A 17,355-nucleotide genomic window follows, 5' to 3' on the forward strand; every position below is an offset into this window, starting at 1 on the left:
GGGAAAAACTGTAGAGTAGGGATGGAAACCTTGGGGCACCTCATATATTGTTGGACTAGAACTGCTTCGTTTCTGACCATCGCCCAAGCTGCTTGGAGCTGGGAGTCCAGCAGCATCTCATGAGCCACAGGTTACACATGCCTGCTTGTGACCTAAGTAATATGACTGCCCCTATTCATTTATCATTTAGTCATGAGTGTGGCTTGGTTACGAAAACATGACTTTTACTTTTCTGATTATGCACGTCCAGCTGGTCGCTCTTTCAGTATATGCCATTCTCTTCTCTATATGTGTTGCAGCTGGTGAATCAGGGCACAAAACATGTTTCATAGGTTTTATCAGTTGATCTTCTGCAGCTACAACCTGTCAAACTTTGCCAAAGGTTGTTCAGGCATACTTAGGTCTAGGTAGTTTCAGAAATACTGCTTGTGTTATGAGGGGCCAGGGCTCAATGCAAGCAGTGGCCCCAGAAGCGTTATTGCTCAGTTTCAGGTGGCTGGCCAGGTTGGCTAATAAAGAGCTCAGGTGGAGAAAGAAAGGGACTCTTGACATCATTGGGGTATATATATGTTTAGTAACAATGTATTTCACATTTTATGAGGCGGAGCCCTCTCGCTGAAAGGTATTTATTCTGTAACCGAGGCTGGCTTAAATTAAGAAGTGGAAAATGCCTCTGGGCCATAGAAGGAATGATCCAGAGGAAGGGGTAAAACGCTATTCTCCCAGAGCCTCACTTCGAACTACATATCCCGTCATGCTTTGCCACTTGGTACGGTCCGTAGAAGGGGGAGAAGAGGAGGCTAGCGTTGGGGCAACCCAGGACGACAGAAAGCCAAGTCCCTGCGTTGCTGCAAGAGGGGTTCGTAGTGGGTTGTTGCGGAGAGGCGAGCCCCTTCCTGAAATTCCCCTGTGGGTCGCAGCTGATCTATGGGGCTTCACCGCCCCCCTTGTGAGTTGGGTGGTTTGTCCTGAGCAGGTCGATCCACTCCCGACCGAAGGGGGAGCAGAGGCTCCTGGCGGGGTGGTGGTGGTGGGGCTGGGAGCCCTGGCCGCCGGGTTGGGGGCGGCAGCTGGACCAGGGAGGGCCGGTGGATGCTGGCGTGTCGGGGGAGCCCAGGAACGAGGTCTCCCCACACACACAGCGGGCGGGTGGTCTCGGGGCTGTTCGGAATCGGGGGTGGGGGGCGCGCGAGAGAAAGGGGGGCGCACAACTGCCTGGCTGCGGGCCCCGCGAGGAGGTGCTGGAGCCGCCGCCGCCTCTGCCGCCGCCTTCAGCTGGCGCGGTGGGTATCGCGAAAGGTGGCAAAAGGGAGGGGGCTGCGGAGCTCGGGTGGGTGTAATGCTGAAATTTGTGGGGTGTGTGCGCGCGCGGTGGGGGATTTTGGTGGTTCCAGGTGTGTGTGTGTGTGTGTGTGTGTTTATGGTGTGGGGATCTTGGGAGTCTCCGGCGAGGGAGGGGGGTTGTCTTTGTGAGGTGCCTTGGTTACAGACGTCTCCTGTTGTCATAAAAGAAAAAAGGGAAAAAAGGAACCCTGCAAGGCAGAGGTTGTTTTGTTTTGCTACGTTATGGGCGCTTGCTTCACTGGATTGGATAACGTTGGGGTTTCGGCGGAAGATGTGGGTTCAGGGGCTTGCCTGGGCGTGCAAGGGAGCGCGTGAATCTATGGGAATTTGGGGTGGAATGGAGGGCCTTGGTGGAGAAAGGGGGGGGAGTGGTTCCCTCCGCGGAGGCTGGGATGGTTCTGCTTTGTTAGGTATTGCGTCCCCTGTGGATGCATTCCTAAAACTAGGTTGACGGGACCCATTCTTAAAAACACAGCAGAATCGCACTGCATGGCACAATCCTGTCATGGAGTCTCGCGCTGTCTCCCTATCGCACAGACTCGAGGTTGCTTAAGGCCTGCTTGTGTTTGGGGTTTTTTAAAAAAATAATTAGATCGCTATATAAACGAAGGAATCAAGTCTTGGGCGCATCATGTAGTACCGGAGGAGGGGAAGCAGCTGCAATGAAAACCCAACACTTTGCTAAGCTGTTGGAATTTTTTCTACACTAGTTTTAAGGTGTCTGGTAATGGGGCTTGGTGGATCAGTGTTTTCTAAAGGCTTGTGGCCTGAAGCTATTAGAATAAGTAGGCGTGGAGGAAGATGCATAGCAAAGTATTATAACTAATTGCCTGAGGACAATACATGAAGTATAAAAATAATTCTAGCACGTTCTTTACAGTGAAAAACAGCCACAAGATTTTGGGCACATTCTAGGAGACTTGTTCTTAGTTATTCTTGCAGACTTCTCCCACCCTATCCTTGAGGCCCAGGGTGGATTACAGTTCATCTTTTTATCTATTCTCATCACAACAGTCCTGCAGTTAGGTTGTTACTGAGAGATACTGACTTATCCAAGGCCACCCAGTAGGCTTCATGACTGAGCAGGGGCTTGAACTTCCGTCTTTCAGATGCAAATCTTTTGCATGCTATCAGCTGCTAAATTAACCAGGATTAACGTGGGGAAAGAAATTGTTCCTGGCAGAATCTCTCTAGAACAGAGTCTCTGGAGTATTTTAAGTTCAGAGAAAGTTATGAGGAGCCTTCAATGTATGCAGTGTATGCCAGGGGAAATATTAATTGTTGACCAAGTTGCTTGTGTAAATTGGAAGTGGCAAAATTAAGCTATTTCTCTGTGTGCAGCATGGTCCTATGCACATTCACTTAATCCCTAGCAAAATGCATAGGACTGCAGCCTTACTAGATTTATGGTCAGAAAGTGCTCTGGTATCTGTAAAAAGTAGTAGAGGAAAAAGTACACCCCACCTTATCAAGAGCATACAGAAAATAATATTGTGAAGTTTTGAAAATGTATTTGTTATTTTGCTTAGAGAGCACCAATGGAGTATATTTTAGTTTACTGAGTTCCATAAGCAAAAATGTAGATAGGCCCCAGCTCCTGCCCTGAAGAATCTTGCAGTCTAGAACAGATAATGGGGAGGACAATAACTGATGAAGAGGCAGAGACAGGACTAGAAATGGATGAAAGTGTGTGAGCAGCTTGGTAAATCTATGGAGCCTCACTCTTTCCCACAATTATTGTAAATTGTGTTTTAATGCTTAATGTATGATTTCAGAAAGGGTAGAGTGGAAGACAAAGGTGCAGCAAGGAGGCCCTAGAGAAGCAATTTTAAAATCAACTATTTTGAGGTAACAAAGAAGGGATGTAATACAGTACTTAGAAAAACTAAGATTTTCAAGGAGGCAAGCCACCTGACTTTTCTCAGCTTGGTTCTTTCTGGACTAAACTAAAAAATGGACTGCCAGTTCCTTTCACCTGAAACAAATACAGCATAGTTTTTGGTGAACTACTCCCCTCCCCTCCACCAGCAAGTCCATCTTGTTGAACTAATCCTTTTTACACATCGTCTTTGGAGCCCTCTTTTCCCTTTGGTTTTAGGACTAGTTAGTTCTCCTACTATTTTTTGGAAAAAGTAAGAGTCATTTGTATGAGTTTGTGTCTATAAATATGCATTGAGACTGCAATCCTATACCCCATAACTGAGTGTAAACCCCTTTGAACTAAGTGGGAATTACCACACTGTGAAGATTGTAACCACTTATACTGTAATCCTATACATATCTATTCAGAAGTAATTTGGACAGTTTAATGAGTTACTTCCAGCTAAAGTGTGTGTAGAATTTCAGTCTTCACATACCAAAAAGTGCTATATAAATTGGTATGCATAGTAATTTGCCTTTCCTAGATGACGAATGAACATCATAAGTAGCCTGGGTTGTAGTCAACATTTGTCATACTCAATACAGAGAGATGACTAACTTAACTTCAGTGGGTCAGCTCTCTGTAGAACTTATTAGGCTATAACATCTTACCTTTGTTGCCTTATTTTACTCTATAGTAGAGCTTCTGGGCTGCTGATCTTGGTTTTATAAAGCACATTATGACAGTGTTTAGGAGAGGTATAAGTATTAACCTGCACAGAATAAGAGGTGTTCAATGAAATACTGTAGTTAATTTGCCTTATCTATTTCTAGTACGCTATTTACAATACAACCATCACTTTAGCATTCTGAGATAAGTTAGCAAAGCTTGAACATTAGGGATTGGTTATCCACATCAAGAGGGAAAGTTCACACTGGGAGAAAGGTGGCAGTGGCAAATGATCAAGCTTGCTCAGAGTAGATGTTGACTTTTAATGTACTGAGCGCTGATAATGAGAGATTAAATTAGGTAAGCTTCGCATCTGATTTAGATTTTGCTCACAATACTAAGTTCTGTTTCCTTATTATGGAACATTGCATGTTTTACTATAATACATTTAAGAATCCCAGACACTAGCCTTTAAGTATTGTAGATAATTTGAAGAATAAGGTAAGGCATCAATTTATTCAAGGAACTAGAAGGAAAAACTGAGGATGGAGTCCTGACTCTTTGTACTACAGAAATAAGATATCACATGGTTGGGGCTTTCTGAGAGTGCTGAAATAAAATCAACATGCAGGGGGGGAAAGTTGGACAGCCAGTGTGATTATATAGTCTCCTTGGCTTAAGTTATAGAGTTTGAACTAAATCCTCACACAGCTAAGAAGCTCACTGGCTGACATTTGGTCCATCACTATCTTGCTGCTTTCACCTACCTCACTGGGTAGGTCTGAGGATAAAATAGAGTAGGGGGAACAGACCCTATATGCTGCTTGGTGTTCCTGGTAGCAAAAGCAGGGTAAAGATGTAATATTTTAAAATATGATGCTAGCTATGGAGGTTGGAGCCTTATCTAAGCTTGTTTAACTTGTGTCTTGGTCGTATAGGTATATTGCACACATATGCATGTTTATTTTTGAACAGCAGAATTGGAGAGAATAAGGTGGTTGTATGAGATGATATAATATGCCTTCCTTAATTAATGTCTGTCTTTTGCAGGGTTCCTGAGTATGAGATGGAGTATGGCTAGCATGTATGAAGACAACAACTTAGCAGATGTGATGGTGATGCTTGAATGCGGCTGGACTTGCTGAGGGAGGCGAAAGGGTGGCAGGTGGCAGGAGCTGGAGTCTCTCAAGGGTTCTGGTGCCTGGCCTCTGTAAGAAGCCATGATCACCTTGATAACTGAACAGCTACAGAAACAAAGCCTGGAGGAATTGAAATGCACATCCTTCAGCATCAGCCTGGTAAGATTTGCCCTGCCTTGCCTTGCATCTTGATAATTTTCAAATCAGTTGAAGAAATAATGTTTGTTTTTATCTTGAACCATAGGGTCACATTCAACTAACTTGTTCTGTTCGTAGAAACCAATTCAGGAACTCCTGCCAGTGCAGCAGGGCTCCCCTTCCCCCATGCCTCTTCCAAATCCACTTTGGAGGTTGGGAGAACCCCCGGAACAGTACACAGGGTGGAAGAGAGGGAAAATTGTTCTGCTGGGCAAGCAAAAATGCTTGCAGTGGTGGAATGATTTCCTCAGTGACCTTGAATTCACCCGTTGCCTCATTTTAATAAATGAAAGATTGGAGAGATTGCTACGCTATGATTCAAGCTGCTACTGCTGCCTATGATCAGGAGTCAAATAACTAATTCTGATTGCCTAAGTATACTTTGGGTCTTCCCTGCGCATAACAGTCTTCTGCCCATACTGCATGCCAAACTGCTTTTGAAACTGAGGGGAGGTTCCAACAGAGCTTTTGAGATGGCATGAGGATCTGCTATTCAAAGACTAATTTGTTAAATCTATTGGGCTAGTACAAGTACTTTGTGGCAGTCTAAGCTGGAGTAACCAACATGGTCTCCCCCAGATCTTCTTGAACAACAGCTCCCATTATCCCTGATCATTGACTATGTTGGCAAGGGTGAATGGGAGTTGTAGTCCCAACAGCATTAGTTTTGTTGTGAACCAGCAGCCTGCTATATTGGCTTGGGAGAGAGGGGCGTTCTGCAGAGCTAGCACTGCCAGTAGTACATATATTTTGTTTAGTGCCCTACCGCCAATCACCCTTACAGATTTTCTGTTTTGATCTTTACCTTGGCAAAGCTAAAACCAGCTCTTGGGAACATGGCTAACACTTCTACAATAAGTAAGAACACTTATTCTGGTGATTGTTATGGGCACCTCTTGTTATGGCCATGGTTGTGACCCATGAAACAGCTTATATTCCCCACCCCCACTCCCAAGTTTCCTTGCTTCTCCATGGCCAGAGGAGATTTGGAATTTTAAAAAAAGTTCTTAAGCAGATGAACAGATGAGTAAGTATCTATGCAAATATGAATGTGGTGTGTTGGGGTAGACATCTCAAAGTGAGGGTTCTGCTTCTTTCAGCAGTACCCTGGCATTCAAGAACACCATCTTTTCCTTAGCAGTAAAACCGAGTAGACCAAAAGCTGCTTCTATTCTCCTCAAAGTCAATTTCACCATTCCAGTGATGTGTTTGGGGTTAAAGAAAAGGGCTGTGATTTTACACTTATAAGAATTGATAAAAAATAAAGACAATTGCTTCCTTCCCCCTCTTACCCATTACTTTTCTACAATTGTGGAGCTACTGTTGCTGGGTTGGAGTTATTGCCATGGTAGTAGGCAATCTTTCTTCTCAGAGATTATTATCCATACACTGCTTAAGGAGAGAGATTCCATTCTACATTTACATGTAATTAACCTATGGAACTGATCTCCACATGATAATGTCTATGAAGGTAAATTGGTAGGCTGTCATTGGCTAATAGTTTCATTAGGCAGGAGTGATGTCTCCATATTTATAGAGATGTTACAGTAGAACTGAGTACCTGACACCAAGTACCTTAAGGGGAAGATACTGCTTTTGGCATGATCCATGTGTTCACCACACCTGGTTTGGGACTTTAAAGGTAATTGCTGGGTCTTTAAATTGAGCCCAGAAATGCACTATTAATCAGTGTAATTGGTGCAATATAGTTGTTGCTTGCTCTAACCACCTGACCTTCATCAATACTTGGGCAGTTGCATTTTGCACCATTTGAAGTTTCTAAACTGCCTTTAAAGTGGCCTCACCATGGCCTATTTCAAGGTAGCAGTGACCACAGTATTCCCTGATAAAGGTGTTGAATCACCTCCAAGGTTCAGATTGCATAGCCTAGCCTTGGCAGATTTCACTAGCTAAAATGGGCAAGGGTTAAGGGAATATGTGGTGGGCCTCAACTCTCCAAGCAGCTTGTATATGTCTTCAGTTTGGTGCGAGGTGGTGATAATCATAGTATGACTCTCATAGAGGCTCATAGTCTTGGACTCTATCACAGTTATTACACCCAAGTTGGCACAGGTGCAAGTTACTTTATCTGCAAAATAAACAGCAAACTCAGGCTCTAGATCTTGCATCACTGAGCCTCCACTGAGGAGTCTGCTCATCACCAGAAACAGCTGTGGTGGATGATGTTGAACAAATGCAGTGGTGGCAGAGAAGTAAATTAACTCTCATTTGTGTTTGGTCATATTTGTTGAATGTTTTCTGTCACTTACACACTAATTGTTGGTTCAGATGATTCATCACCATTAGCTTCTTGGAATACCATAGAGCTGACATGCTTATACAAATCAGGTCAAGGATATTTGGGAGCTATCCCATCAACTGCTGTTGTGATCTCCTCATTCCAAGCAGATACCAGAGCCTTGGCAGGACCATCAGCTAGACCTTTAAGAAAAGCTCCAGTGATTACAGAAAACCATTGAAATTAATCAGGTTCTGTGGAGATTACAGCCTGAATGTCAAATCTGATCATGTAATGAAGTGGCCAACGCAACAGAACCAAGAACGACTCCCTCACCTGCAGATGTTTCCCTCTTTGTTTTGTACAGAAGACTAGCTTCCAAATTTGTCATCCTGCATGTGTTGAATCAGCCTCAATTAGGTTTGGTGGGGCTATTAAAGTTTCCCCAAACCATAAACTGTGCAGTTCTCAATGCCACACTAACCACCTCTGTCAGCTCAAACAGAGAGAGTGTCGGGCAGCTAGGTGTCTGGTACATGCAGAGAATCCCAATTTGTTATTGGGTCTTCAATACCAGATATAGACATTCAACTCTGGCCAACTTTTCCCATCCCAAATTGAACTTTGTGCTGTACTGCGAAGTTTGGTTGGACATATTTGGGAGATGGTAACTCTCCTCCCCTCACCCGGTCATATTTTGGCGAAGCAAGCCAAGTTGCATATATGGCATGCCTTGTCTTTTAGTGTTCAGAAGGTTACTGTTTAATGCTAGAAGAGTAAGAGACTTGGCACCCCATCACATGATTAGGTGCTACAGTAAAGTGATTTGTGAGTAGTGCACCAATTTATACCTTTGCCACAGGGGCCCTTTACTTCCTGGGTGCTCACCTGGAGTTGTTGAGCAACATGTTTTATCCTCAGAACAATCCTATGAGTTAGGTTAGGCTAAGAGAAAGTGACTGCCTCAAGATCACCCAGTGAGCTTCATGACTAAGTGGGGGTTTGAACCCTAGTCTCTCTAGTCCAGTACTCTAACCACTACATCACATTGCCTATCTGGTGTTTTCAAGGGGCTTATCAAAATTACCCACATATTGATTTTTCTTTCTTTCTGTGAGAGCAAGAGAATGGGTGGGTTTTTTTGTTTTTCCCATGCTAGTTCTATAATTTCCTGTTTTCAAGGACAAGTGAGGGACAGGTATGGTCTGAAGTTATTGCTACAGATGACTACAGATATGCCTCAGGTTAGCATTATATCTGTTGCTGCTCTGAACAGGTAAAGGTCAAAGGCTCGTTTGCCACTGAATGACTGAGGGTAAAGGTCACTCCTTTGGAAGGTGATTTATTTATTTACTTACTGAATTTCTATGCAGCCCTTCATCTGAAGATCACAGGTTGGTTTACAATACATCACAGGGCAGTGATGGAAAGAGTAAGAGTATTGGGGAGGAATCAAGAAGATACTGGTGTATTTCTTTGCTTTATAGAATATTACTCAAGCATTCTACTGCGCTGGGAGCTTGCCTTTTTCTTTACTATTATCTGTAAATCCCGTATTATTTTCTTCTTTTTTAGCATGTTACTGTTTGAGGACTGTGGAATATCACTTACAAGGGGAACTGACCTGCAGTTTCCAAGTTCCCCCACCAGTTTCTCACTCATGTGCATGTGTTCTGTCGTCCTTGTTTTCCAATCACCCCAGTCCTTATTAAATGTAAAGTGTTTCCCAGTACACTTTCTCCATATTTTTTCTTAATGGGGATAGGATAAACTGTACCAAGGGATCCTCTCTCTAATCTATCCCTGTAATCTAAGGAGAGCTGGCCTGACTTGGAAAATGAAAGGCAATGTGCTGCTGTAGCAAAAATTAATGAAAAAGAGAATGACATGGTGAAATATGAAGCATGCGTTTCCTGATTTATCTTGGATCTGGAGTCCATGGAAATAAGTTTTTTGCCTCAAAATGAGTTAAAGATGCACTAATCTGTTGCCTAGAAATATTGCCCAGAAGAAAAGTTAAAACTGCACAAAGTTGCAGCCAGTTACAGAACTTGACTTTTCTGCAACATTGAGGTGTAGACTTCTAAGAATGGGATGTGTGGCCTAATGAAGTTTTTGCAGGGGAAGGCACAGTCCAAAAGCATAATGATGTTTGAGCAGAGGAAGCTCTGTAGCAGAGAGTCAATGGTTTGGAGAGCAAAGGGACTTCAGCCTTTCAAGTTTTAAGCATGGATAATGTGCAGAGGCATGTTACTCTATTGACATTTGGAAACAACCCATGGAGGCAAAGATGACAAGAATTAATCCTTCCATAACTCTTTCCTGTGGTGTTTTGTTAGGTATGTTTAATGGGTTATTGTCAAGCAAGAGATTTGATGAGATCGCTCATTGCTTTAGGTAGAAGTGGTGCATCTTAATTTATGGTGGCCTGTGGTACAGTATTTAGTGTCTAGCTCTCCTTATATTAAGGGAGCTGACATACAGACAAATACTACATTGTCCTTGTCTCAGAGGGCTTCCAGTGATAGAATGAAAGAGGAAAATAGTGGTAAGTGCAAATTTAGATTATTTCTGTGGCCATAATCTAAAACATTAATTTATTGGTTTGTCTTCTCACATTTTTTCTAATGAGAGTGAAGTATCCTCGGGCTTTTGATACTGAATAGTTTAGGCATGGTATAAAGGGAGCAGTTTAAATCTGTGTAGAACAGGCATAGGCAAACTCCAGCCCTCCAGATGTTTGGGACTACAATTCCCATCATCCCTAGCTAACAGGTCCAGTGGTCAGGGATGATGGGAATTGTAGTCCCAAACATCTGGAGGGCCAGAGTTTGCCTATTTCTGGTGTAGAACCTCTGTAGCATAGTAGCTTGTGGATGACTGTAAGAGCAGCACCATGAAAAGGACTGGTAGTTAAGCTTGAGCAAATCAGAGTTTCCATTTGGTTATTTTGCCCCTCTGAACTTTGATTTCCACATTCAGATTAAAGTAAGTTTTGGAAGCTTTCCGTGGGGAAAGCTTGAAGATTTGCTACTAATAATGGCAGGGGTGGGAGGTGGGGGTCATAGGATCCAAGGAATTCAGATAGGTCCAGGAGTGGAAGACCTGTGATCCTCCAGATGTTGTTGGGCTCCACCTTGTACCAATCCTAGCCAGTATGAGTAATGGTGGGAAGTGAATGGCATCATGGTCCACCAATATCTGAAGAGCCACAAGTTCTCCAATACTGAGATACAGCAAGATATCTGAATGTGGTAGAATCCCACAGCTGGTACCACTCTTCTGTTGTAGGCCACAAGTTGGGAATTAGAGATCCAGAGGTGCTTATGAGATGCTGGTCCTTGCTGTGATGTGGTGACTTCTTGTGTTTCCTCCCTAGCCTTTGCCTGATCATGCTGATGTGGCCAGCTGTGGCAGCCCCTTCCAGATAGCGCCTGGTAAGAGCGTCTGGCTGGACTTCCACCTTTTGTGCCTACATCCATTTCTCTTTTGTCTGTCCTTTTTATCATCTGATGTCCTTTATATGCAGCTCACAGTTAATAAGATTAGCTTGCTTTCCAGGTCTCCTAGAGCTCATGTATTTTGTTATAACATCTCCACTTTTAAGTGAAAGCTTGGTGCAAATAAAGGGCCAGCTGTGGTTTAGTTTTAATAACAAGAATTTAACAGAGTTAAATGCAGGAGGATATCCCAATAAATAACAGGAATAATAATAATAATAATAATAATAATAATAATAATAATAATAATAATGGCTGTTTTCAGTAAAGAAATGTCATTATGCTTCTGACGAATGGAAGGAAAGAGATCCAATTGTGTTCTATTTAGTAGTTTTAAAAATTTATCCTGCTAATGCTCCCATTTCATTTTTCTGTCTTTATTTTTGAACTGGCAACCACCACCGTTTTATCTAAAATGTTGCAAACCACTAAGATTCCTTTATCTAAGATATAAATTGTCTAAACTATAAAATCAAATCTAATACAGCTTAATATTGCTATATCCATACTGGGTGCTCTCTATATTTAAAAGTTATTTATTTATTTATTTAAAAATGTATATACCCGCTTGATCAAAGCAGTTTATGTATGTGGCCAAGTACCACCACTGGTATTCTGGTCATGTAAACACTTCAGGATAGGTAGCACTAATAATTAACTCTTGATACAAACTACGTTGTAGCATAGTTACATTGGCAGTATACATACTCTGATAAATAACTTGATTTTGGCACTTGAATTATAGATGTGCTTGATTATGCATGGAGGAAGAATGGATGCCAGGTGGATAATCTTAATTTTTTAAAAATACTAGCTGCTGTCTTCATCAGGTCTGTTGACTCTTACTGCAATTGGCCCATATAGAATTTTGGTACGTAATTAATTTCAGCTGTATGTCATAAAACCGTAAGGTATCAAAGTGTATTCCTGGATCCTTTGTAGCTCTTAAAATAAAGAACTGTGTTTCCGATCAATGTAGGAAACCTACATTGTACAATCAGTGTACTGAGCCTTGAGTAGAATAGCTTCTAGTCACTTATTTTAAAATAGCATTTTTGTTTGCAGCACGTTTTCTTTGCAAGGCACATTAAAGAAAGTGTGTGTTCCCTGCCAAAGTGAGTCATTCCTGTGACTGTTCTGGTCACTTGTACTAGAACCATATTGTACAGCAATCTGACTGTGACTCCTTTGTAGGCTTAGAATTAGAATATTTTCCACATAATAATGACTTTGTGGGTGTTGGTGGCGAGTGTGTTTTCTTGGTTCAGCTATAGCATGATGGGCCATTTTATTTATCTGATTTACCGGTATTTATTACAGAAGTTTCCACCTTATCCTTTAAGCAAGTTTCCAGGCTAACTTACAAAACAAAGTACCTTGGCTTTAAACTTGTTAGCTTATACCTGCTTGATAGGGGACAATAATAGGCTGTCAGGATTTTCAGCTGCATAACCTGAGCTAAAAGAGCTTTATCTTCTGCATAATAATTGCTCTAATGGAGTGTCTGAAGAAGGCCATTTCAGAGGCTACAGACTTCTAACATATGTATCGTGGCATAAGTCTACTTCATCAGGTGCATCAATTGGAGGGTGAAGATTTAAATACACACACACACACACACACACACACACACACACGGAGATCTGCCTCAGTGAGGTAAAATTGGTTCCAATAAAAGGTACTGCTCACCTGTAGATATTGGGAGTCCTAATGGACCATCATGGTTATCTTTGATTTTTCTTCTACACAATATATTGGCGCGCTGTAGCCTAAAACTTGATGCCACGATAAATTTGTTGGTATTTAAGATTCAACAGGACTCAGTTTTGCTGCTACAGACTAGTATGGTTATGCTTTTGGAGCTCAGATTGGCTATGTGAGTGACTTTGTGTGGGATTTACAGAATATTTAAACTTCTTTCTGTCTTGTTGGAAAGCATGGTTTGTGTTTCTCAAGGTTCCTGTCATGTGTCTGCTCCTTTCTCTTTGTGCAGCATGTTTGGTTCTAGCTTTTGCATATTAGTCCTCTTATTTCAGTTTGCAATCGGTATGCTTTTGAATGAAATGAGCCATATTAGCTCCTTGTTGTTTAAAAAACACCACCTTCTTTATATAGACAACTTGGGGTTTCTTCTCTGGATTTACTTCAAGACAGCTTGGCTTTTGACTTGGAGGCTAACTCATTTGATTATTGTTTCTACCAGCTTTGACCACCTCTAAGAGACAAATGAGTCTTATAAGAACAATGTCATTAAATGAACACAGCCTTTCTGGAGGGACTGCAGTTGTGAAACACAGCACTGCTTCTTGCTTTTCTTAAGGCGTGACTAAGAAGGGAAGTGGCTGGAAGATCTTACTATGTGCTGATGTTGGCGAGAGAAATATTCCAGCTATTTTATTATATGTGTGTTAAATATGAATGGGGGTGGGGGTGTGGACATGAAAAGCACCCCAAATTCACCAGTTGTGCTAAACATGGAAGAACCTGGAAAAAAGCATGAATTGTTTTCTCCAACTGTTACTCAGTTTGAATTAAATTCCTTTAATTGGTTCCCACAGTTGTTCAGTGAACTGCCCCAACTGTAGTAATCAAACAATGAATAAATTGTAGATTTTTTAAAGGTAGGATATCTTAATCTGGCTCCCTGCCAACATCTTGCTCCAACTGTAACAGGGTGTAAGTATTCAATAAAATTTATGTTGTCCCTCACTCGTTTTACTCCCTTTCTCTGATCCACAAGTGCCTCCTATCTAACACTGAAAGAAGAGAATTGCTTCTTCAATGTGAAGACCTCATGCATCACAGGAGAAGGGGAACCAGGGGCATCATAATCAGGGAACTAAGGGGAGCAAATGGAGAATGTTATCCTGGAGAACATTTCCCTATCTTGTTGTCATTGTGGGTTCCTTCTTAATCGAGAGTGATACACAACAAAGATGATTAAACCAGATCTTAAATCTTAATTGGGTATAGTAGAATAGTTAGGGCCATTTCTGATCTAACAATTGCTTGGAATGGTTGTTTGTTCTACAACTGCTGTTGTAGAAGCTTCTGAAACTTTGTATGTGTGATGGTGCTAATAAAAAGTAAAAATAAGGCAACAAAGGGTGCTGATTGCTCACATGTTAAATGATAAATTGGTTGTCTGGCTTGTGGTGCTAATTAGAGCCTTCATCTTTCAAATTCTGTCTTGTGATATTTCTTGCAGAGGGAACTTCATGGAGGGACCTAGCTCCCTGTCCAAAGATCCATCTTCAGGACAGCACAGGTCTTTACCAACACTCCAGCTTGAGCCTTCCCCTGCCCCCCTGCAGCTCAGACAACCGTCCTCAGAACAGCCTCACATCCCAAACACTGGCCACCAACTCAGTAGTCTCAGAAAAGGCTTCTGTGCCCCCCACCAAAAGACACTGCCGTTCACTATCAGTGCCTGAAGACCTCTCCCGTTGGCAGGCTGTCTGGAGGCCCCTGGGCTCCAAAGTCTGGACGCACGTCAAACGCCGGGACAACAGTGGAGGGGACACTTTGGCAGTACAAGCCCAGAACTTGGCCCAGGGAGCCAACAGACCTTGCTTCAACCCTGCCCCCAGTGCCTCTCACCAGTGTGTTCAAGATGGTCCTGGTGGTAGTGGCAGCGGCGGCGGCAGGAGCCCCCCTTTCTTCAGCCTGGCCCTATCCCGAGAATCGCCAGCAAGCACATCATGGGAGACTGGAGAGACTTTGCAGCCCTACCCTCTGCAACGACGTTTCTCCCTGTCACCTGTCAGATTCCTTCCCTCCCCGCGAAGCTCCACCACCTCCACTCCAGAGTTGCTTCGACACCAGCACAGCCTCCCTCGCAGCCGCTCACAACCATGTGACTTGGACACCAGGAAATCTGGTCTCAAGCGGCGCCATGATGAGGATGTGAGGTGGCATAGGCCCTCGCTTGATTTCTACAAGATGAACCAGGTAGGGAAGGAAGCAAGCACTGTTCCCATCTGAGTGCCTTAAGGATACATATGAAATGGAAAATGTTGGGGTGCAGTGAGATTAAAAGGGTAATCTACTGAAGTGAAGAACAAAATTTGGCTATGTCACATAAAAATAGTGCGCGCGCACACACACACACACACACACACACACACAGCTTCTCTTGCCTCTGTCCTTAACCTCTGACAACAATTTGCTGTTATGAGATAGTTGAGATGAGATTACAAGCACTGGCCAAGGGGGCTGGGAGCCACACCGAGATTTCTCTGAATGATGCCAACAAAACATGTTACTCTGTGTTTATTGGTAATGTTGGGTCAGGTGCTGCACAAAATACAGAAGTGATAATAGACCCTGCTCCATGGGCTCCTCCATTTACATTACCGGTTTCCAGCTGAAACTACTGTTGTTTTATGTCCCTATTGCTACAGAGTTCACATTTGACCAGCAGTAATTGGTTGTTCAATTATTGCTGGAAGATCCATCAACCATTCCATGTTTTTTTCAGATTCAAAACATAGAGTTAGGGCAGAAATGTTTGGGTAGAGCACCCATTCCTTTTATAGCATCCTCCATACACAGTGTGGGGTATTCAGTTATGGCCACTGCTTTCCCACTCCCTCTGCCTTGGGCAAAGCAAATATGAACACTTATAGCTTAATTATTATTAAAGTGTAGCATTCGGGACTTTAGCCCCATTAACTTCAACAGTAGTCTACTATGGTCTGAGAAGACAGATTAAATAAATAATTATATTGTGGGGAAAGTAAGGTGGCTACCAGAAATACATATGTGAAGCTAGTGCTTCAGGAAGGCTTTGTTAGAATAACATTGCCTGTCTCACTCGTCAGCTTAGGTCAGGATGAGAGCAGTTAGTTTTTCAAAATTCAATTCTGTCTCCCATCTGTTCAGATCCATAGCCAACGGTGAGCCTTCAGAAGCTTGCGTCATCTTCAGTTTATTATTTGTTTATGATAATTATTTATGTCCTGCCTTTCAGGATACAAATAACTTCAAAGGCAGCTTTCACAAGAAACATTAAACTACATTTTAAAAAATACAAAATACAGTACTAACATCATAAGGATCCTTTGCATGTGGTAGTAGATGGCACCGCAGGTGGGGCACTGCATTGTGCAGCCTGGAACAGGCTTTGAGGTGGCTTTTCATGCCTTATCTGGAATCTGGCCCACAGGTAGATGACCCAGAGCGGGGTGGGGGGGGGTGGGAGTGGTGTTTTTCTTTGGCAAGTTATGACTTAAAAGAGCTCTAGTGCAAGTGATTATTAATATGGTTATAAAATGTCAGTATTAGAATAATGTAATCTAAGTATGGAAGGTGCATTGGTGTATAAAAACTTGTTTTGTTACATTTGACAGAAACCATTTGCAGGAGGCGTCTGTCAGCTGGACAAATCTGAAGAAGGTGGCTATTCATCATGGCTCTTGGGCTGTAGCCCACAAGCACCTTCAGCTCCATGTAGTCCCCTCAGCAACTGTGCCCAGGTTCTTAGTGAAAGTGAGGAAGAGGAGGAGGAAGAGGAAGCAGCAGTACAAGCGGCACGGCGACTAAATTGGAATTTAGCAAGCAAAAGGACACTCTTCCAACCAGACTTTAGCGATCTGGATCTAACTTTGATTGAGGAGAACTAGGGGTTGGATGTCTCCACAAGAAACTGACTCTGGGATCAGCCACAAAGGGAGGCTGCACTCCTTGATGAGGGAAGTGGGGTGGGTGCAGAGGGGAAAGTGGCGGTGGGACTGGTGGGGTTTTGTCTGCTTGTTTCTTTTTTATTAAAAAAAAGGAAAAATGGCTGTATAGATCCTGTATGTCTCTGGGATGGAGTGATGGAGTCCTGCCAGAGGGGTGTGTCCATATGTGAGAAAAACAGAACTTTGCCAATAATCCTTCTCCCTATTCCCATATCAGTTTTTTAGCAAGCCGCTTGAGCACCCACGTTTCAAAATGGACTCCATTACCCCAAAGGGAGATAATAACATTATAGTCTCTAATACCGTAAAACTATTGGGAGCGGGGGTGAGTTCTACTATGACCTCATTCCAGTGAAATTATTCCACAAATTTGGTGGGGAAAATAGGAATCTCTATAAAAATGCTGGACAAAACAAGCAGAGTTGGAAATTAAATTTTGTTGCAGTGCTTTGTAATACTCATTCCCTCCACCCCCATTGGTAGTACCTACTTCCTTTCTGGTGGTAAGTATAGAACTCGAGGCTTTTGCTGCTGTCCTCCTTCCCCATATCAGCCAATCCAAAAGTCAAGACTTCAGTTTAATTTTAGTTTTGTTTCTTTATGAAGATTAACAAGGAAATAATAATAATAATAATAATAATAATAATAATAATAATAATAATAATAATAATAATAATAATAATATTTTATTTATACCCCACCCATCTGGCTGGCTTCCCCT

General features: G+C 42.6%; 2 protein-coding genes across 7 annotated transcripts in view; one reads left to right on the top strand and one right to left on the bottom strand.

Moving 5' to 3' along the window:
• Positions 1-17,355, bottom strand: part of CDC25C (cell division cycle 25C) — a 158,423-nt gene that overhangs the window by 25,675 nt on the left and 115,393 nt on the right. The gene's annotated exons all lie outside the window — the stretch shown is intronic.
• On the top strand, positions 757-16,732 carry FAM53C (family with sequence similarity 53 member C). Of its 6 annotated transcripts, none has more exons than XM_083726402.1 (5): positions 757-859; positions 4,925-5,172; positions 10,830-10,887; positions 14,159-14,901; positions 16,302-16,732. In XM_083726402.1, the coding sequence occupies exons 2-5, from the start codon at positions 5,095-5,097 to the stop codon at positions 16,572-16,574; spliced, it is 1,152 nt and encodes a 383-aa protein (XP_083582528.1). In that variant the 5' UTR covers positions 757-859; positions 4,925-5,094; the 3' UTR covers positions 16,575-16,732. The 6 variants fall into 6 exon arrangements, with proteins under 6 accessions (XP_083582528.1, XP_083582527.1, XP_083582525.1 ...); XM_083726401.1 differs by having other exon boundaries at positions 767-866; XM_083726399.1 differs by lacking the exon at positions 757-859 and adding an exon at positions 927-949.

Source organism: Podarcis gaigeae (assembly GCF_964106915.1).
Source record: "Podarcis gaigeae genome assembly, chromosome: 2".
Lineage (NCBI taxonomy): Eukaryota > Metazoa > Chordata > Lepidosauria > Squamata > Lacertidae > Podarcis > Podarcis gaigeae.